This window comes from Paramormyrops kingsleyae, chromosome 13 (genome assembly GCF_048594095.1).
Source record: "Paramormyrops kingsleyae isolate MSU_618 chromosome 13, PKINGS_0.4, whole genome shotgun sequence".
NCBI classification, from domain to species: Eukaryota; Metazoa; Chordata; class Actinopteri; order Osteoglossiformes; family Mormyridae; genus Paramormyrops; species Paramormyrops kingsleyae.
The window spans coordinates 21,177,128-21,200,080 of NC_132809.1; the positions used below are offsets into that span (position 1 = coordinate 21,177,128).

The 22,953-nt window shown below is 48.4% G+C and overlaps 1 protein-coding gene across 1 annotated transcript; it reads right to left on the bottom strand.

The window, feature by feature from the left end:
• Positions 1-1,104: 1,104 nt before the first annotated feature.
• fa2h (fatty acid 2-hydroxylase) lies at positions 1,105-21,085 on the bottom strand. Its single transcript, XM_023841684.2, has 7 exons — positions 20,635-21,085; positions 8,365-8,463; positions 5,419-5,561; positions 4,648-4,748; positions 3,917-4,089; positions 3,581-3,833; positions 1,105-2,828 (listed from the first exon to the last, which is right to left on the bottom strand). The coding sequence occupies exons 1-7, from the start codon at positions 21,055-21,057 to the stop codon at positions 2,749-2,751; spliced, it is 1,272 nt and encodes a 423-aa protein (XP_023697452.1). The 5' UTR covers positions 21,058-21,085; the 3' UTR covers positions 1,105-2,748.
• Between the last annotated feature and the right edge of the window lie 1,868 nt (positions 21,086-22,953).

Consider the following 22,953-nt stretch of genomic DNA (forward strand, 5'->3'; position numbering starts at 1 on the left):
GAGTCTTTACAAGGACGTGACATTCAGTCTCATCCAGCTTGGAAATAACCTGACACCAAAAATGAGGGTGATATTCCTTCATCTGTTCTTACTTACCGGTTGCAGGGGTGACATAGCAACAGGAACCCAAATGTGAGCAGAGCCCAAGATGAAAATGAGGCCCCATTCCCACTGCAGACACTGGGGGGTCACCGAGGTGGGTTCTGTGAGACGTCACAGTCTGTTACGGGCTGTTTACGGCCCAGTCGGCTGCATTACCAAGCTCATGCTCAGGCGGCTCTGGCAGCTGCAACCAGCAGGGGGAGCCACCCCACCCTCATAACCACACGAATCATTACCATATCATATCATAATCATATCATATCATGAATTTTTTCATCATACCGGTCTCAGATCTTCCCCAGATGGATAAAACAAAGCTTTATGAATTATTAGCAAAGCTATTGCTCATCAGTTGTGTGTATATACTGTAAATCAAATGTTCTAACTATTAATCCAGAACATCATTTTTTATTTTTTCAGGATAACGGGGTCTATCTCAGGCAGCACAGGGGAGGGGCATATCCTGACCAGGATACCAGTCCGTCACAAATCACACACTGCACACAATGGGCAATCTAGAAAGACCAGTCTGACTGGCTGCATGTGGAAACTGGAGAACCATGTGGAACATGCTAGACCCCCCCCAGCCCCCAGCCCTTGGGGCGTCAGGCAATGGAGCCAGTGAACCACCTTTAACAATTATATAAAATTAAACTGTAAAGTCATATAAAACAACACAGTAAGCGATTAAATTCGGCTATTTCGGGAATATCCTCAGCTCTTTTTTATTTATTCATTCTTAATTATTTACTATTTAAAAAACAGGTAGTTAAGCATTCTGTCATATCTGCTGACATTTCACTGGAGCTAAAGCCGGAGCCAATCACAGGCCTGGCCACGCCAAAGCCAGGGTAATCCACCAATCACAGAAACAAGTCTAAGTTTACTAAAACAGACTTTTTTTACTCTTACAGCCACACACCCCCAAACCCAGTTGCCCAGTATGTGTAAAATAATGTGTCACAGAAGGAGTGTCTCAAAAATGGACAAACAGCAGCACAGTTCAGAAATATTCACGTGTTTATTTACAAATACATTTTGCGTTGTGTTTGCATAGACATTTAAAAAAAGGTTTAAAAATGTATTGTAGTAAACAGATTTAGAAAATTATTAGAAGTATCATTTAGTTTAAAGAAATAGATGCTGTGCATTTTTCTTCCTCAATAAAGCGAACACATTGTTTATAAATATACACATATATTTCATTTATCCAAACAAACAGCCCCTCCTGTACTCCTACATCATTTGGTTTGGTCAGGTGCTATGGGGGGGGGGGGGCATGGACCAGGGATTTGGGGGGTGGGCCATGTCCCATAAACATCTGCAAATTACTTTTTTTTTTTTTTTTTTTAAATCAAACTAGTGGTAAGTCAGACTACTAATTAGGTGTTTCTTGCTTGCATCTTCTCAAATCAGCTTCAGACCCCCGCACCCCTGCATTGCCCTCCTTTTGCCAGCGCCCCCCCCCCCTCCCTCTGTCACTGGCTTCCCCTGTTGAGCCTGTCCATCATAAGAGGACAGCTTCAACAGAAGATGGACGAGTGGCGTTTCCCATGAATTTCCAGTGTTTTTCTTTACAACTCTCCTTGCAACCCCCCACCCTGCCCCTCCCCCAATAGCTGGGAAATTTTAAGGAACAAGAACAGAGCCGGGAACTGTGTTAAGGAAGGAAGACCGAGTAGGACACCTTAAGGAGGGACGGAGCACCAGAGATATCTGCCATGAGATGAAGATGGGGGGCTTTTCTACATCCAGGGCTCTTCAATGGATGAGGTCATAGCCCAAGGGGGCGTGTCTCCACTCCCAGAAGCCCTTGCTCACAAACCGCAGCACCACTGGTAACCACTCAGTTCCGGGCCCCCCCCCACTGCAGCAGAGTCCTGCCGGCCACGGCCTCATCTTCTCTGGGTTCTTTACTGGGTATCCTCGGTGACCCAAAAGCACAGGCACAGCACGCAGACAATCAGAGTACCGAAACCACACCCATTCCCCCTCCCAGGGGCCACCCCGACTCATTGAAGGTAAAGAATGATTGGCGAAGAGCAGCCGTCTTCACAAACAGATGGGGTGGTTAGCAGCACCAAAGCTATGTCAGCTCTGAAGAGAGACCGGGAGAGGACCCTTGCGCCCCCGCCAGGCCAAATTTCAGTACTACACCTCTCATATTCTGCAACATACTCACTCCCTCATCAACTTTCCCTCACCACCTCTCCTTTCCGCTCTCTCTCCCTCCCTTTCTTTCTCTCTCGCTCTCTCTCTCTGTCTCCTGTTACCACCAACAAGAAAACGTTTTGTAAATGCTCATTAATTTAACATGAACACTAACCCTAAAAGAAACACGGAAAAATTATGCTCCCCCACACTTTGTCCGTTCTTTGAACGTTTTTAGAGAATCAATAAATAAATATATATTAGCCCCTCTTAAGGGTGGTTTAATTGACAGAACTCTCCCCACTGTGATCGGCGGCCATGGTGACAGAAATATCAGGGAGGGAAGCAGAAAAACAGCTGGGGACAGAGGAGGGGGGGCTATGGGGGGCGGGGCCAGGGGGTGGGATGGGGGTGGAGCCATATAGAGAGCAGGGCTGGGGATTGGGCAAGGGTCAAGATCGGGTGACAGGAGGAGGTGCTTGCAGTGCCCCCCAGTCAGTGAGTGCCTTCAAAGGACTCGTCCGGAATTAAGGTGTTGAAGGGGCGATCCCAGAAAGTGGTGGTGATTCCAAAACCTGTTGGGGGGGGGGGGGGGGAGACAATGGTGGACATCAGAAAACAGACTCTTATATATTTATATATGAATCGAGCACAAAGAACAACAGTAAAAGGCAAGATCACGCAAAGTGAGGCTGTTCATCATTCCATGGCTGCCTGGGCCAAGACAGAACCAAAAAAGAAAACACACAGCTTCATGGGGGCCGGGGGGGTTTCTCGTGTTTGCTGAAGCTCACAGAACATTTCACAGATTTAGCAGCTCTGACTTTCTATTGCCATTTACAATTGAGCAATGTTAGTGAGGTTTACAGTCCAGCCAATACATTTTCCGATACCAGTGCTCATTTCTATATTTGAGTATTTAAAAAATCCAATAATTAAATCCTGATATAATAGCCAAAATTCTTTTTTTTTCAGACAACCATAACTTAAACAAAGATTTTCCCTAACATTTATTATATGTAGTTATTTAAGTCCTCACCAAGAGAACATGACATGACATTATAAATTTTTTGTTTGCCATAAATCATAACTTGAATAAGAGTGCAACATAATACATTAAAGTACTGATAATTGAGAGTCAAATGTATAAAAATACACTTGGCCATTATAAACAATATGATACCAATTTATCTGCAATTAGCTGACAACGAGCTGTAATTTTGGCATGTTAATTTATCAGTGGGGCTCTGGTGAGGTGAGCAGCAAACTGAGGCTGGAGGTTGGGTCACAAGCGGGGGGGGGGGCAGTCACATCACTGACACACTACCTGCTCGCTGGTGCTCAAAGTGGTGCTTGACATGGTAGACTTTCAGGCCGTACATGTAGGAGCCCTTCAGGGGGGAGCCATAGTGCAGGTAATAATGGATCATGTCATACACCACGTAGCCACACAGCCCCCCCACGAACATGGACAGGCCCAGTCCATGAGGGAAGAGAGCCTGCATGAGCAGGTAGAAGGCGCCGATGACAGGCGAGGCCAGCCCGGGGGGGAACACCAGGCGGGAGCCATCGAATGGGGACTGTGGGGTCAGAAGTCAGGTGTCAGGTGTCAAAGGACTCCAGAGCAGAGAGCACAGGTGCCCACCCCCCTGGCCCCACTCACCTTGTGATGCTGCCCGTGCAACAGGAAGTGCAGGGTGATGAGGTAATAGTTGTGGGCAGGAGGGCGCATGTGAAATACGAAGCGATGGATGCAGTACTCAATGAAGGACCACACGAACATACCAAATAGGAAGATCAGAGGGAAGGTGTACTTGTGCACCATGAATGAGTAATCTGCAGGGGCGAGCATGTCAGACAATCAAGAAAGAAGCAGGGGATGGGCGTTTCAGAGAACCTGAGGGTGGGCGTGTAAGAGAATCTGAGGGTGGGCATGTCAGAGAACCTGAGGGTGGGAGTGTCAGAGGACCTGAGGGTGGGAGTGTCAGAGAGCTGGAGGGTGGGAGTGACAGAGAACCTGAGGGTGGGAGTGTCAGAGAACCTGAGGGTGGGAGTGACAGAGAACCGGAGGGTGGGAGTGTCAGAGAACCTGAGGGTGGGAGTGTCAGAGAGCTGGAGGGTGGGAGTAACAGAGTATCGGAGAGTGGGCTTGTCAGAGAACCGGAGGGTGAGTGTGTCAGAGAACCAGAGGGTGGGCGCGTCAGAGAACCGGAGGGTGGGAGTGACAGAGAACCGGAGGGTGGGCATATCAGAGAACCTGGGCAAAGCTCTGCCATTATGTCACTATCAAAATAATGTAGGGAATGTGATTTGATTATACAAGTGATATTTCAGGTAGATGAGCATACAAGTAAATGAGGGTAAAGGTATATGTGGAAGTGGGGGGAGTCTTACTTGTGGTGATGAACAGTCTGGTTTTTTCCTGTGCTAAGGTGGTATAGCAGTACCAGCTCAAATATAACACCAGGGGCATCCACACAACTGGGACCATGTACCTGGGAACACATGGAGCACAAGACAACAGAGTCACTTACTGAACACACACACACACACACACACACACACACTTCATACATCGAGTACAGGGAGAAGGTTACTTACTGAACACAGAATATGACTTAACACACAGAGCACCATGAGACAGAGTCACTCACTGAACACACAAAGTATAACAACACACAGAGCACCGCAAAACAGAATCACTTACTGAAAACACACATACACAGTTCAACTTAACACGCCAAGCACAGGGAGTCACTTACTGAACACACACAGAATATGATTTAACACACAAAGCACCGGGAGATAGAGACTCTTACTAAACACACGCAGGGCATACGTAACTTAACACACAGACAACCGGGAGTCACTTACTGAACACACACACATATATATATATATATATACATACGGTATCACTTAATACACAGGGAGACACAGTCACTTACTGAACAAACACACACAGTATCACTTACTGAACACGCAAAACACAGGAAGACAGTCTCACTTACTGAACATAGACAGCACAAGAAGAAAGTTTCACTAAACAAACACATACAGTGTTACCTACTGAATGCACCATGCGTAGAACATGCAGAGATACTTCATAATGTCACATAGAGATCTAACCACACTAGCCAATCAGATCAGGTTTGTGAGTCTCACCAGGAAGTCTTGGTGCTGGCCTCCAAAAATTCAGACTGGAAAAGCCGGATGGGTCGGTCCACGGGCTGATGCACCCATGTGTCATACTTTTCACGCAGATGCCCAACCTGCCACGCCAGGGGCTTGTGCCAGTCTACCAAGTCCTGTGGGGGTTGGGCCAACCACCAGGAGCCAAAGTTAGAGGAAAGTTCAAACACAAATTTACAGGCACCAGATTTGCCATAACAGAAGAGTCACAGTACCAAGAACTGTCAACAGAGGGAGCCATTGCATCACACCAATGACTCCATTGCTTGTTTTTTAGCTTTGCAGTGGCAATGCAGGAAGTAGTGGCATTATGTGAGGTTTTGTTGAACTCCACAGGTCCCTGATAACAGTTATCAGGTGACCACGGCGATGAGGTCACCTACTGAGGCACACTCATAACAAGAGACCCACAGTCAGCGAGCTGAGGAAGAACACAGTGGCTGCTGGGAAACTGCTCAGAAAGGGCCTTTTGCTTAGCAGTTGTACAAAGTTTTTTTGTTCAAAAGCTTATTGACATTGACAGTAACCAATGCAAATTATTAATAAGCATGACATCAATCACATCAATCAAATTAAAGGGAAATAACATGTCAGGCGAGGGGTTAACAGCCAGACAAGAAATGGTGCTGGGACTCACTTGTCACTTGGACCCATAGGGGGCACTGCACTCACAGCCCCCCCTTCAAGCCTAAGACTTGTTCTTGCCTTTCTTTTCCTCACAGATAAATTCACTGCTCTGTGGTCTCATGCTTTTGGTCTGTTGCCCATTTCCTCAAAAGGCTCAGTGAAGCCGGGTGAAAAATGTCACCAGTAGAACATCTGATCGCCTTTCCTGTTCTCCTGGCCAAGCAGCTAATCGACACCTCAAGAAAGACAAAGAGCTGGTGGCAGACCGCCTCCTCCGCCAGTCTGCCCTTCATTCTGGGTTATGAAGTCAGGTTTAAAGCAAAGAGGCAACAGAGTAAACACAGTGGGGGAGATTTCCTTTCCCCGCCCCATGTCCACCCCTGGGGTTGGGGTCCTGACGCGATTGACATGCAGCATGGCTATGTGGGCCAGATTGCATGAGGAAGCTGGGGTCAGAGACCTGAGGAGCAACGACCTGCCTCCGTGCAAAGCCCCAGAGGTTGGCCGTGAGGCACAGCCTCCACAAGGTCTATGTCTTCTGCGAAGCCAAACCCAACCCCCTTCCCCTCCAAGCTGGGAGGGGCATAGTGAGGGCATGTTTTCATTCCTGATAAGCAGATCAGCCTGTTCTTCTGCATATAGGGGTGGTGGGCAGTGGTGGCTTAATGGTTAGGGACGCGCACTTGTAATTGAAAGATTGCAGGTTCAAATCCCTGACCAGCAAGGCATCATTAAGGTACCCTGAGCAAGGTACCGCCCCCAAGCACTGCTCCCCGGGCGCTGAATTAGCTGCCCCCTGCTATGTCACGGTGTCACATATGGGTTAAAAGAGAACACATTTCGTTGTTGTGTGCTGTGGTGTGTCAACAATGACAATTAATCACTAAATTCTAATTCTGGTGCTGGTTTAAAACTGGATGACCTGCATGTGACTGGGGACTCACTGCATTACATGCGACAGAAACCCTGCGTTGCATTAAGTGAGGCTGCAGTTTCCGCATCTGAATTTGAGGGGAAGGAATCACTGGTCTGTGCTTATATTGCATAACACATCAGCTGCCTGCTATGATCTTCTGACCCAAGCGTGTCGCTCCGCTTGGTGCATCTGGCTGCCACCTCGCTGTTACTCACCCAGCCCAATCGGTCAAACATTAAGCCCATTATGCTTAACATCACGCTTCTCATGCTGTTAATTAGTAGCAATGAGTGCATTCCACCCTCCATCCCCCACTACCCCAAGCTGAAGCGGGTGATACCCACCATGCACTGGCCAAGCTGTGAGAAACGCCAGGCGATTCTCACGCATAGCAAACGCACATGTGTGTACTGCCAGACTAACCCAAGCAACTGTGTCCGCTTAACAAACTTTATTTGGTAACACTTTACATAAACGGAACCTTCATAATGCATTCAAAGAACATTCATAAACAGCATTTAAGCAAACCTTAACATTGTAACATACTTTAGCAGCTTTAATATACATTATTAACAAACATTGCATGATTGTACAATTATAATGTTTGTCATCATCATGCAGTAAAATCCTGTTATAGTGGACTCGCTTATAACGGAATATCGTCTATAACGGACGAGGTCCGCTGGTCCCGGCCGTGCACCTTTAAGAACATGCAGAAAAAGCATCGGATATAGCAGACTCACATATAATGGAATTTTGCTTATAAAGGACAGACAATTTGGTCCCCAGGGCCGCTTTTAGCTGTAGTTTTGTTCGGCTATAACGGACATGCAGCTCCGCCTACAAGGCGCGTGGCGTGCCGGTGATATCCAGCGCAGATACGTAGTCGGGATTATTAATAGTCACGCATCTGGTCAGGTGAAGTTGGATTACTACATGTACAATATAATAATCTATACCACACGTGTGTCTGCTGGGGTGTGGCATGAGTAAATGGTGTCCTGTAGTTGTGTTCTGGACATACAGCAACTCTGGATATAACGGACTTTGGATATTAGGGACTGTTTTGCCAGGTCCCTTGAAGTGCGTTATAAGTGGATTTTACTGTATAATGTTTGTTATTAATGTATAATAAAGCTGTTAAGGTATGTTAACGAATACATACATGCTGCTTATGAATTTTCTATTAATGCATTATAAATGCAGTATGAAGGTGCACTCAACGTATACCATTACCCTTTATTTATTACATGAAGACTGTAGGTGTGTTGGGTATTTTTCATTCCTATAAAATATACACTGGCAGTTTGATGATATTATTGTACACCAGAAACACGCCCCCCTGGTGGCCAGGCCAGACATGTCACCACCCTCACCGTCTCAAAGTTGACTTTGCTGCAGCGGCTGGTGGCTGACAGCTCCTCCTGCTCCTCCATCCCATCTGTGTGCTCCTGGGGCTTCCTCCTCTCCCTTACCTGGAGGAGGGAGAGGAGAGACAGAGAGAGAGAAGGGGAGAGAGAGAGAGAGAGAGAGAGAGAGAGGTTTCAGTCATTTCTTAACTATGGTTGCTATATTATTGCTGAAGTGAAGTCTCTTTATCCATGGCATGAACTCTGCAGTCTGTAAGCCAGAGGCCAGCTCACGGCATCACGTGTGTAGGTTTGTGTGTAGGGGACCCACAATGTAGCAGAACCTGTCACCTATTAGCTTATTTGTGCACATATTTTTCACAGTATAAACCATATTTTTATAAAAATCTGTGAATGTAGTTTAAAAGATGCCAAAAGTCCTGTATTTTGTTTGGTTACTTATGGTTAAGGTTAGGGCTGGGTATGGGTTAAGGTCATGATAGTTAGAATTAGGGTTTTCCCATAAAAATGAATGGATGTTTCCCACAAAGCCTTCAATGCTCCACCCACCTTAGGGTAACCTACAGATCTTTTGGGTGGGGGGGGGGCTCTTTTACACAATACAAACCAGGCTGCAAGACTTCATCCAAGCGCCCGCTGTGACAGCCCCTAAGCACACTTTCACCAGAACGTTCCATGCTATGAGCCACACTCCGCCCTCACCCCCTGCCCAAGCAGCTTCTAAAATCACCAAATCCACCAATGCAGCCTGACGCTCCTCCCACAGCCCCTCTTTCCTGTCACACATACAGCCACACACACGCACACGCACGCACACACCGGCTGACGTGCCTGCCGAGGTGTCAGCCACAGGTCTCTCCTAACTGGCCTCCAGCAGATGAAACATTAACCAGCTCCCGGACTCTAACCTAGAGCATCTGACTGACATCATTAATGACATCACCAGTGCTGTGGCCCCGCCCCCAAGCAACCACCACCTCTCAGTGGTGTCCACACTCTTAACCCGACTAAACTCTGCTCTTCTCGTTGGTTCACATAAAAGCCACAGGCATAGCACTAATAAAATGAATAATAATCATACTACTATACCTCACTAACTCAAATAAACCTCAGATTAGAGAGGTTTACTGAGAAAGATAATTAGGATCAGTCTTAATCCCGTCATCCTGCTCTAATCTACTCCTCATGCCAAAGGCGACCACAGCACTGTTGATATTTCTCATCAAGAGAGCATCAGTTGTGTGGCTGGTGAAAACCCAACCAAGGGGGAGAACCCAAACTTACAGCCACACACATGGGATTCGAATCCACAGCCCCAGAGATGGAGATACTAGGCCATCTGTTGAGACACCAATAGCTCTGCACTGCTGCCACACTTCTTTATGTACATGGTCCTTTGAAAGTACCTCTATGGGGAATCATATGGGAAACATATGGGGAAACTGAAGAGTAGACGCTCAGTCTGTGACGGTCCCGGGACATGCAGTGAAGCCCGCGGGGGGACTTCAGAACAGACGTTTGCTCTCTAACGGCTGTGGGACACCAGAGCAGAGGCTGTGTCTCTTATGGTCCAGGGACATGCAGTGAGGCCTGATGGGGGACTCCAGAACAGAGGCTGTGTCTCTTATGGTCCAGGGACACGCAGTGAGGCCTGATGGGGGACACCAGAACAGAGGCTGTGTCTCTTATGGTCCAGGGACACGCAGTGAGGCCTGATGGGGGACACCAGAGCAGAGGCTGTATCTCTTATGGTCCAGGGACACGCAGTGAGGCCTGATGGGGGACTCCAGAACAGAGGCTGTGTCTCTTATGGCCCAGATGGTTGTGGTCAGTGCATTTATACAGCAGTGATATTCCACCAGACCAGGAGAGGGCAGATATATTGCAACAAACACAAACACAAGCAGTGTAGCGAAACGGGTAAACTTTTATGAACAGTTTTAATGTTATTAGTCAAGATTTGGGCAGTATTACAGTAATAAGGCATACCACAATATTTTGAAATCCTAAACAAAATTAGCCAGGACTCCAACACCCCGAACCTGCTCAGCGAATTTCATTGCCAAGATTTCAAAATGCTGGAATAGTGCTGCTTTTTAATGTACTGTATACATAGGTAAAATGCCAGGACAGTAGGAAAAATTAGATATGCAGTTACCTCCGCACTTCCTCATACAGCCACTCACCATAACTACTACTACAACAGCTATTCTTCCTCTGCTCTTTTGGGGTTGACCGCTGATCTGTGCAAGTCCACCCTGCCACCTACTGGAAATACCTAATCAATTATCTTGCACATGCCTGGGAGATGCGCAGAGGTCCCCAAGGTTTCCACTAGACATAAAAATTTGAGTCCGCAGGCAACCCGTGATGACAAAATTTATGTCACATCCCCTCATCCGCAAACGAAAGCACACACGCAAAAGTGAACTATGAATTGGCCTTGACAGCCTCAGGATATACGGTGAACACTGAGGGTGGACGCTGTGTTGCTAACGGCCAACGGGGACATGGTGAAACCCAAGGGGGGAATCCACAGCAGACATTCAGTCTCTAATGACCATTGGACACGAGGTGAAGCCCACCCGACCGGTTCGGGCTGCTCCAGTGTCTCTCAGGTGATGAAGGGACGCGTCAACAAGGGAATCCTGTCAGCCAGCAGAACCACCACCTCGCCACACAATGGGCACCATGGATACGGGCTCCAAACGCAGTAGCGGTAACTGGGGAGGCTGGTAACTAGCTGACACTGAAACCAGTGAGCCGCCACGCCCCTCATCAGTGGGAGGAAGGGATTGTGGTACCATCCCAATCAAGAATCCACCCATGGATGGATGGGTCACACACCACTGACTATTTAGTTTTTTAAAATAATGTTATATTTGTGAACACAACTGAATAATACATTTTACTATAAAGTTAAACAGCTGGATGTTCTCTACACATCAGCAATAAACTATACTTTTCAGTCCATTATCAAATATTTTTCAATATCTAGCAATGTTGGTTCTGTAGCACTTGACTCACACGGCCCTACTGGAAAGCGCAGAATGCAGTGAGACGCGCAGTGTGAGGATGCCAGTCTGGTAAGGAGCAGGACGAGGGGGGCAGGCGACCCGCTTGCGTGTGAGCACTTTCAGGAACGTGCTGAACTTTCTGGATGAGGCGGTCTCTCTCGCTTGACTTCTTCGGCACGCACACACTGCTTCCTAATGCCTATGCTAATGATAACAGCTTACTCCATCGGGGAGGAGCAGGTGCCACACATCCTAAACAAAGGTGGCTCTAGCAATGGGTGCCATGGCAACAGGGAGCGTCAGAGTGGCCCTGCCTCTTCAGCAAATGAGTCACGGCCTGATACACTGTTCCAGGCCCTAGGAGTCATGGGAAGGGCGTTGGCCAAGGTACACCAAACAACATACACTGGATGGCGCAAACCCAGCAAGAGGCCACCACGGTGAGCAAAACAGAGGAAGGAAACCCTATAAGAGAAACACATTTCCCAGAATTCTCGGCCCAGTGGTGACCGGCATTGCAAACGTAGATCGAAAAGCTTTAAAAGGGGGACTGCTAAAAGCAGGACTGCGGAAACGGGGAGCAGCCAGGAGGTGCCACAGGTGAAGAGGAGTCGGGATGTAAAGCCGGCCACAGGAAACAGGAAGGACTGCAGCGCGACAGACGGGATACTCATCTTTCATTACATGTACATGGTTGATGGAGGGAAGACAGAAGAGAGAAAAGGAGCCCCCCCCTCCCCCCACCCCTTATATGGCACATGACAACACAGCCAGTACCGTTGGTGGTTTCCAGTTAATTGCGTCTAGTTAGGAAACAGGAGATAAGGGAGCTGGGCTGCATTCACAGCTGGATTTGGGGGGGGGGGCTGGAGATGGACTGGGGACTTGGGGGTGGGGGGGGGGGGGGGGGGAGAGTGGGGCAATGCTGAACCGTGGGGGCTTACAGAATCTCACCATCCACACAAAGACGTTTCTTTGTAACCAGTCTTTCCCCGAACGGGGGGGGGGGGGGGGGGGGATGGTGTCAGTACGGCCACCAGCTCCCCCAATCAGCGACAGAGATACGGATGTGCTGAGGGGGGGGAAGGAGAAAGATGGAGTGTGAGAGGGATGAGAGGGGACTGACTGCGGCTGGTACTGGAGGAACAGGGGGCACAGTGTCGCTGCAGGGGGGCTGGAGCCAGGAACGACGGCTGCGTCTGTACCAGCCGTCCCATCTCTGCCTTGCCCCTCCCCTGAGCCGGCTCCCGCAGCAGTAAACACGGCTCCTCTGATCTTGGGGGGGTGCTGGGCGTACCAGGCCCCCAGGCGGCGATAGCAACCTCCGAGCCCCAGCAGCAGGATCCCAGGGATTTTCCACCAATTGAGAATGCACCGTATGTACAGGGAGGGTTACACAAACATGCGGGCAGCTCCGGGTAAATGCCGCTCACACAGGTACACACACTCTTAAGAGGGTTTCGGCTCGTACTTCTCACCCAATCAATCCTATTTGCATTCGGGTTTGAGGCAATTGCTGTTCACGCTCACGCACACAGGCACAGACCTGCCCCAGGCAAGTGACCTTTGTACTTCTACTTTCATTACCGCTTTCATTGTTATAACCATCACTGCCGCAGGAATTCCACCTCTGATCATCCAAAGCTAACTGCTTAATAATACAGACAGCAGTAAAGGAACCGAACCTGGGACCCGCAGGGGTTATAGCGGACCGGCACGTGTCTGGGATTCCCGGCCTTTTAGGAATCAGGAAGACGAAAGACGCCGAGAGGTAGAGAGAGCAGATGCGGAAAATAGCAGCTGCGATTCAAAATGAGGCAAAATGAGTCCCCTGAAGCGGGGGCTGCTCCAGAACGTTCTGTAGGGGCACCACAGAGCCCACCTGCAGCATAAACCATGCAGACTGGGGGGGGGAGGGGGTCTAGCCCAGCCTCTCACATGGTTCACAGCCAGCCATCAACATGCCCGGGCGGCTGATCTGAGAACAGCATCACAGCCCCAGGGCGGACAGAATGATTGAGGTTGCACCATGGAATCTAATCTACATTTATTAATTACTATTAAAGATGTTAGATTTCAGCTTATTGGACTTTGAACCTACAAGCTGATAAAGAATCTTTGACACAGCACCACCTGCAGATGAAACCTCTAAAGCTGAATCACTTCAGGTCACTGAGAGCAGTGTTCCTCAACCCGGTCCACTGGGACCTTCAGCGGTCCACGTTTTTGCACATACCGGTTCTCTACCAGACTGCGAACAGGGAGGGAGGAAAAACTTGGACCGTCTAGGGGTCTCAGAGGACACTGGCTTAGAGAAGACTGGAATTTCACAAAGAACGCTCTCTCTTAGGGAGCAAGGCCACATGTGGGGGCCCCCAGGGATGAAGTGGGCTCCTCATGCCATCAAGCAATGCTTCACCATTTGTCTGATTTAACCTCTGTCTCCCCTCCCCAGCAGAAATGGCAGATTACAGGAAATGAAACAGCTGAGCAGTGAAGATCTGCAGACTGATTAGTCACAAGCTTGGAGTGTTTTATTGGTGTGAATTGCTGAAGTGGTGAAGAGCCATCGTTGGTCATGCTGTTGCCACCTGGAATACAAATCTCCTGGCCTGGTAACCCCACTGGGCACTGTGGGCGGGACAGCCAGAACTGACTCGGCCAATGAAAGGTCACTTTATTGGTCACCAACCGATGGGGGCGGGGCACCAAGAGTGGGCCGGGCCACAGGGGACAGCCAATGACTGTCACGGTTGATGAAAGGGCACTTGTCTTTCCTCTCCTTCAGAACGAGGCTGACATTCTTGGCATTTTCACCCCACAGACACCCGTTCTTTGCCATCCCCCCCCCCCCCCACATGCATCCCAAATCTTTCTTCCGCAAACTGAGCGCAAGGCAGCAAGAAGTGGTGTGAATGAAAAGCCGAGTTCACTGCCACAAGCTCCGTGCCGCTGTTGCCGAGTGTCTACTAGCATGACAGACATCCCAAGTGGGACCTGGAAGTCCGTACAGGCCCCAGCCCCGTAGAGGCTGCCCATAATTAACAGCAAGGAAATTAACGGGCCCCAGCGGCAGGTAGCCATTGTTGGTGGAGCGTCTAAATTAATCTGACCTATCAGCTACCCCCCCTCCCTCCCAGAGAGGTATGACCACCAGAGGCCCTGCATGGGAGGGAGTTGGGGCAGACCTGAATGTGACGCCATAGGCCTGGGGGCTCTGGAGTTATCAGCCCCCCCCACACCCATCCAGCTGCCAACCTGTGTGGCTCACCTCTGCTCTTTTATACGCTCACAGCGTCTCACCCAGAAACAGGATGGGGCCCTTTCTGAGAGAAAGGAGACACGTAAACAAAGAAATCTGTGGTTCTCGCTGAGTGAGCCACACTCGCATTTGGCCTCGGGGAACAAAACGCCCTTTCTGAGGGGAAAAATGCAGATGCAGATTCATATTCAGCAGGCATTCTGGTGGCATGGAATTCGCAAGCCTGCCTTCAGAAAGTCGGTCTCAAAGGTTACCATTCACTCCCACCGCATCAGGGCCCCCGCAAGGCCTGGCAGAGATGGCGAGGACGGGGCACCTGCACAGCCCCTAACGCGGCACACGCAGGCTCACGGCTGCCGCTCCTCGCACGGGAATGAGAGTCACGCCCGTATACGTGGACCACAGTGAAATGCGGGAAAAGCGGACGAGGCCCGACTGAGACAAGCTGCCATTCCTCACCATCATAATGACAGTTACAATTCAGACACACCTACAGCACTGTTACTGACAGGTGAATCAGTGCAAAGACGCGCACACACAGCGCAGGGGAATGCTACACACACACACACAGGTTCCCTGGAATGCGCACCAGCCCTATCACCCAGAAGTCAGAGTTCTGCAAAGGAAAGAGAACCTCAGGGTGAGTCACCGTGCTATCGTGGAACATTTTAAGACTTTATCGCTGTTGAACTTGTACTTTCCTGACAACTGACACATTTTACACATATGCAAATACCGGACTGACCAGGTGAATGCTTCTCTCCCTACCGCATATCAGTTATGTGCCTAAACCTAAAATGAAGGTCAGATTCCAGATCACCCAGCTGCTATCCTCAGTGGCGTTGGCCTGGGGCTGACACCCTGAATGGGATGGCAGTCCATCTCAGGCCACACTCGCGTGTACATTACAACTACACATACATTACAATTTAGAGATGTCAATCCACCCAGGTGCATGTCTTTGGACTGCAGGAGGAACCTGCACAACACAGAGGGAATATGCACACAGACACCCATGGTGGAGGCAGGACTGGAACCACAAACCCTGGGCGCATGATCCTAATAGCATAACTATGAGGCAATATGGTGAGCACATCTGAGTATCTAAAACATACATAAATAAAAACTTCTGTGCTAATAAAATCGGCATCTTTAAGGCACTATGAGGCAACTATGTTGGGAAGGGTCTGTTTTAATTTTACAAGCTATTTTCTGATAAATTCCACTGAAGCATCAGTACAAAAGTACTGATAGCAAAGCTGGTGCATCAGCAGTCAGTGGCTACAGAAGGAGAAGCAGGGGGAAGCTGCACACAGGCAGCAATGTGGTCACTGGCGGTACCCCCCTGTCGTCAGGGAACTCCTAACACTGACAAAATGACCAGGCCTGACCTAAGCTCTGGCCAATCAGTGGCAGCGATAGGTCAGAGTCCCCCCCCCCCCCCCCCCGCCCCATGCCACGGCGCAGTGACATTCCTGAAACTCTGGTTGAAGTCCGGAGATTTTTTACAGCTTTATCTGCTAAACCAGTTCAGGGTGCATGACTGGCAACCTATAATTGCACTCCGCATACACCTGATCTCAGAAAGCTTGCAGAAGTCAGCAGAAGAATGACCCCACGAGCTTTGGCAATTTCAGAGCGCGCCACCCAGCCCCGGAATCCACCATACGCGGTTTGATTCACTTGGGCGGCTCGCGGAGTCTCATCTCGCAGCACCTCTGAAGGTGACACTGTTTGTCTTTCTGTACAGATCTGCCCTCACCGGCAGATCCGGGCAGAACACTTTATTTAACAGTCAAACACCCAGAGTGCTTTACCCCAGTCAAAGGAGGGTGCCAGCAGCGAGCAGAGGGAGGCCCGCAGAGACTTGGCATGTTCCCGGTACGTCCGGAACGGGACCGCAGGGCAGCGTGGGTAGTGTACCGTCGCCCAGGCGATGGTCAGGGTGTGCATAAATAACATAACCGCTGACGTTTACATGCAGATATACACACCCATACATACATTAGGTGTCTTTGTGTGATCTCTCCATTCATTTCTTTGGGCATAACCCTAACCCCAACAACGACAACCTTAACCCCTACCCAGCCCTAACCTTAACCATAAGTAACCAAAGAGAATACAAGACTTTTGGCATTTTTAGTTATTCCATTGCAGTCACAGATTTTTATAAAACTGAATTTTTGCTTGTGGGGACCAAAAAAAAAAAAAACATACATGGCCACACACACACATGCACTGCCTGGAAAGCAAGCCCAGTAACACCTGGAGAGAAGGTTCCAGTAAAAACCGTGCTGGTAGCCAACCCAATCTGCCGGTGAGAGGAGCAGAGCCCTGGGGAAACATGCTGTGTCATCATGGATGTTCCTCCCAAAGGCAATCAAGCTGTGCCTTTATTTACCTAGGATCTTCCGTATCTGAGGTGGTAGGAAGGGGAGGGGGGAAGGGGCTGGGGACACTTTGCCTGGGGAGTCAATCAGGGGTGGGGCCTAGCAAATGGGCCAAAGAGCACGGCTGCTAGTACACCTTCCGTTACAGATACAGGTGTGAGGGGGCAACAGGAGAACACCAGAAGCGCATTATTCAATTGAATTCAATTTTTATATAGCGCCTTTCACAACAGAGTCGTCCCAAGGCACTTTGCATGGATGTGTTGTGATACATTACAACATCATTTAGAGAGAGTAATACAGAAACAGTAAAATACATTAAGCGTAGGGCAGCGCACCCAAGGGATTCTGGGACCTTATGTTTGCCTACTTATTGTATCGAACTATATCGGTAGAGAAGAGGGTCACGCCCACAGGACTGACAGGGCCGGGCACACGCAAACACCAGCAGGCGTTGCTCCGAGAAAAAGAACAAGCAGGCCTCCGGCGTGGCCGCGGGGAGTGACGGAAGGTGACACGTCGGGCCATGGAATCAGGAAGGAGGGCACGGCTGCGAGCGCAAAGGTGAACCATGTGACCTATTCCCATCGCTGACTGAGAATCAACAACTAAACAGCTTAAAGAGAATGTGTGCCGAACATGTACCCTCCATTACCCAGAATGCCCTGCTGGCAGCCCATCCGAAGTTAGGTAAATTGAAATCAATCAATTAAATCTATAATAATTGAATCAATAATTTCAATCTATTATATTCATCATAGTCCACGGTGATTCACCTCCACTCGGCTTCACTGACCACTGCATCAACCCATAATCCTCTGCCCTGTCACCTCCTTCACCCTCAGGCTCGCAGACACAAGCAGCAAACGCAGCCGGGCCTCCACCTTTGCATTCCCTGAGACCCCCCCCCTACCCCCCATCCCCACTGCAACCAGCACTAAGCACTCATGGAAACATTCTCACAGGCTGCTGTGTGTTGTGGGCTTAATTCCTGATGCCTGGCAGGTGGGGCGGACAGGACGGACCGGTTTGAGCAGCCGTGGCAGAGGTGGGATAAGGCTCATGCACGCTGATCCAACCTGAAACGCAGCCTTGCGCGCAAACAAACAAATACACACACACATGAAAATGTCAAAAAAGCCCTAAATCTCCATGAACCATGGCACGATGGCATACATTTTGTGAGTTATCAAGGAGGGGAAGAAACAGGCCTCGAAAGCAATTCTCACTCTAACATAACCGCCCAAGCATGTCTGTCAGCTAAAGCCACCCCAAACAGCCTGAGCCACAGTTACCAAAATCTTATCTAAGTCAGCTTAAAGTAACCGGAATGTCGACAGTTGTTTTAAAAAATGACACACAGTCTATCTATTGTTTGATGACATAAAAACAACAGAGAAAACAAACTGAAAGAGACAGTCACAGGGAACACGTTCGGTGTGTGAAATATAAAAGCCTTCCAGTCAACTGGGATCGACAGCACGTCAAGGTGCAGCCAGGCCTCAGGACGCAGAGATGCACGGTCCCTCCCCCCATGAAACCAGGTGATGTGAAAGCAAAGGGGAACCAGATATATATTAACGAAGGACTCCTTATCTCTGAGGTACAGGCCTATGTAAGAAGCTGGTTCAAGTGTTGCCATGATACCAGAAAAGGGGGAGGGGCTGGTTCCCGCACGTCCCTAATGGGGCAGGGCACACGTTCAGCCCACATCTCCATCATGAGGAGGAAGTCTGGTGTTTACGTCTCAACCCACACCACCTGACACATTCCAGTGCCCTCAGAGCCGCAGGGTCACGTGACACCAGCGGAAAAGATTCCGGGGGGCAGCGAGATGAAGTGAGAATCCGGCAACTGCTTCATCAAGGGGGAACCAGGGAGACCGACCTCCCCAAAGCCAACATTAAACTACAGCCCTGTAGCTGCTTTCAGCATGGGGCAAACCACAAACCCGCAGTGGGGGGGGCTCTTCCCAGCACCCTGATCAGTACTGCTCACAAACTCCTCTTTAATCTCTGACATGAACATGTTCAGAAACAGACTAAAGCAGGTGTAGCATGTGCTGCCCACATTCTAGCCTTTAATGTTGTTATAAGCATGTTTGTGGGATGGAACCACAAAGTGGACACACCTTTCCAAGCTCCTCTGACTCTTCAATCACCTCCCACCGGAGTAGGTTCCCCAAACCTGACTAACTTCCTGCTCTACCTGTACCCCGTCTGTTACTAATGCGTAAATAAGGGAGTCCAGACCCTGCAATGCCTGCTCCAGAAACTCTTCCTGGTATGTAAGACTGGTTAGTTATCTGCATAGTTTGGATTGCTTATATATCCATCTATACTTACCTCAATTTTGTACATGTTCCTGTCTTGTTAAATAGACACTTATAAGGTGCAGTAAAGAATTTGGTTTATAACCCATTGACGTTATGGGTGTGCCTGTACGATTGAGGGGAACACAGGGACTTGTGCAATTGTAGGTTCTAACTACACAATGCCACCTGTGATTCATTAAAATGAACTGATTCAAATCAAATAAAAAAACTTTATTTGTCCCCGAGGGACAGTAAAATATTGGATCACATTCCAAACTAAATGAACAAGCAGGATAACAATGACTTGCAGCATTAATGTATAGCTCTTGTAGCTCAACAAGTACAGCATTGTGCTAACGCAAAAGTCGTGAGTTAAAATCCCAGGAAACATTGCAACCCTTTAGTTGTAAGTCGCTATAGACAAATGCGTCAGATAAATCAGTTACTATAGATTTGCACTGAATGACCATGTAGATCCAAAGAGGCCGAATAGCTGTCGCAGTACAGAAAGTGGTCGGCCCGGCCACCTTGTCCTGTACGGTTATACAGCCACCCAGAAGCTGCCCTTCTTCTGCTAAGCTCTGAAAGTCGAAACTAGCGCGGATGCGTTTAACTCCAGGGCCCCGTTCGCTTAACCTTGACGTGATTTTTCAATGTGCGTGTCGCTCGGGGCTATAATGGAGGTTGGACTTCAATCAGCGGGGGTAATGGCAGGAATAACAAGAGCTCTTCAGACACCTTCCCTCCTTCCTCTGTGCTAGGTGAATGCGCATATATCCTGGGTGCACGCCCACACCTGCTTACCAACTTTTGTCAGCAATAAACACTTCAGCGACGACGCACGATTTCGATTACAAAATGTTCGGTTACATATGAAAATGCACAATAAGTAACATAGCCTAAGAATAATAATGATGCCCATCTTGTACATGGAAAAGGCAAATGCATTTACGGCAGATCCTGCGTGTCCGTAATATTTTGTTGGGGCCATTTTTCCATAATTGCACTCAGCTTGTTAGGTCGGTTTGTGTGGAAGGTGTGAACTTTTAAATAGCTGACAACTGATGTTACATTGTTTCATTTCGTTTAACCGCATAATGGCGAAAACAGAGTTGATCGAGTTCCTTCCTCTAAAGTCAGCCTAGAAACGCAAGTTAATGCGTAGATCAGGACGCACACTTTAAGACCGAAACCTCCAGCGCAGACTGCTTTTAAACCGAATCTGACATTAAAGTCGGGGTCCCGTCCGGGAAACCTCTGTAAATGCTGGCGCTCAGTAGGTTTGGAAAGTACCTGCGTGTCCCGGACGCTGTCCTTGTCCAGCTCCCCGATGTAGTATTGCTCCATCCAGCGCCGTGCGTTCTCGGAGTGCCGATGCGGAGGTCCCTCAATCTCTTGGCTGATGTCGCTCCCCGAGCGGCGCAGGATAAGCGCCTCGCCACCCGGGTGCATTCGGAGGAATCCCGTCACATCGTAGACTCGGTTCCCTAGAAGGACCCAACAGGAGTCTTTGGTGTGATGCCGGTCCACTTCTTTCCGTGAGAACAAGCGAGGGGACACCGAAGAAGACATGGGTTCGGGTGTCCAGACTGACATATAGCAGAAGAGCACTCGTGGGATCCGCCCTGACAGACCGGCCGTCCGTGGTCTGAATCCTCTGGTTTCGTTCACGGCTTCGCTAGGCGAAACAGCCAGTGGGCTCATTAGCATGCTCATTAATTATGTATCAGGCACCTGACTTGCACTGCAAGGGGCACCGTAAGCATGCAGGATTACACAAGCACCTGTCGCTGTGATCCTTCATAGCACCCAGCAGGCCATCGGGACCCGCGATCAGCATCATTTCCATCTTTAGGAAGCCGGCCATCCTCTCCACCTGCGTCTGCCTCGAGGATTAAGCGCTGCCAGGAATCGTCTGAAAACGGGTTTTTGATTTAGAAACTCTGTAAGACATAAGGCGCAGCGGATATTATTTACTATATCGATCGAGTTTAGTCAGGAAGCAGAAACACTTCCTGTTTTTTTAGGTCAAGATGAGTTATTTGTCGTTTTCATCTGTAGGGAAAGTTGCTAAAATGTGCACAATTTCAGTTGTATTTAGTTGAATTTAGTTGAGACGTCTAACAACTGGATGGCTGATAAGGTGCGTTTTCGTTTTTGTGTGGATTATTTATATTGTACAAAAGTAAAGTAGCTAAATATACGTGCCATAGTTGTCAATAGATGCCAGATGAAACACCAACTTTTGTAACTTTATGTAAGTATGGCTCAATTTTAATTATAGGGCCTATATTAAATTAAGACATTTCAGATGTCGAGAGAAAACTGACACTTTATAGTCAGATATATAGTGGAAAGAGCATGGTTAACACGGTTCAACATTAAAAATGAAGGTCGACATTCTACTTTTTGGTTTTGATATCAATTTCCATTACACTCCTTCACAGCGTTTATCACGCATAAACCTCCATTAATTTGTTCCATTGTAAGTCCCTCACGACTTAACAGAACCTCCCACTTTTATGCTACGTGAAATATTGATGAAGTACCTGGAGTGAAGCGCTTTGTTTGGGGGTAACAAGAGTCCAAACGAATTCCCAACACATTAACCAAGAACTCATTTTAATCCCCGATTGCAGCAAGTTTAGCGGCAATCCATTCATTTGTAATCCAGAAAATAATTTCCGTACGAAATGAGGAACATCATTCTGGACCGTTCGTGTTGGGGTGATGGCAAGAGGTGTCTTTAAGAGTATCCTTCTGTGTCACTCTCCATTTCTGAGTTCCTGCCTTTCTTGTGTAGAGGGATCGCACACTTTTAGCGCCGGTCATCACCTACTCCGGTGGTGATCGTGCTATTTTAGGGACGGTTGGTGCAGTTGCGGGTATTGGAGTTTTGTGTAGTCAGACAAGAACGTTTTAAGGATTATTAACACGAAGTTTCTGAGACAGGAAATATAGGGCAAATAGACAAAAAAAAACTCTAAAAGGTTGAATAATAACCGAATACATTTGTATGTAATTTGTTAACTCTTTTTCCAGAAGACCTACGCAACCTAAGATTCCGAATATAGCAAATGACAATTTAATATTAAACATCAAAAAAACTATCATTCACTGGTCGAAAAGAGTAATAAATGCAGTAGCCTACAACTCCTTCTGCACGCTCTCTATTACGGTGTATAATTCAATCAATTAATTTGATTAAACCGGCGAATTTCGAGGGGGTTCAAACTCATCATTTTAATTACTGGCTACATGCCTGGTAGGGAGCAAACAAGTTTAGGGAAGCTAGGGGATTCAAACCCGTAATTTTACTATATGGGTACGTACCTGCTTTTCTCTGACTTTAGTTCTCCCAAACATTTTTTTTCTACCACCTCCCAGCGGCTTCCCCTATCTACCCGATTATACTGCCCCCTCACACGATCGTCCCTGACCTCTTCCAGAAAGAGTGATCTCATAAGCGTAGGTGCGCGCAGTACAGCGCACTTTCTGTTCCCTAATTTAATCAAAACGTGGGTGGAAGCAGTGACATGCAATTAGTCCATGCGATTTCAGTGGCAAAAGAAGGACATTGTAAAGGCTACATCACTCTGAAATTTACAAACC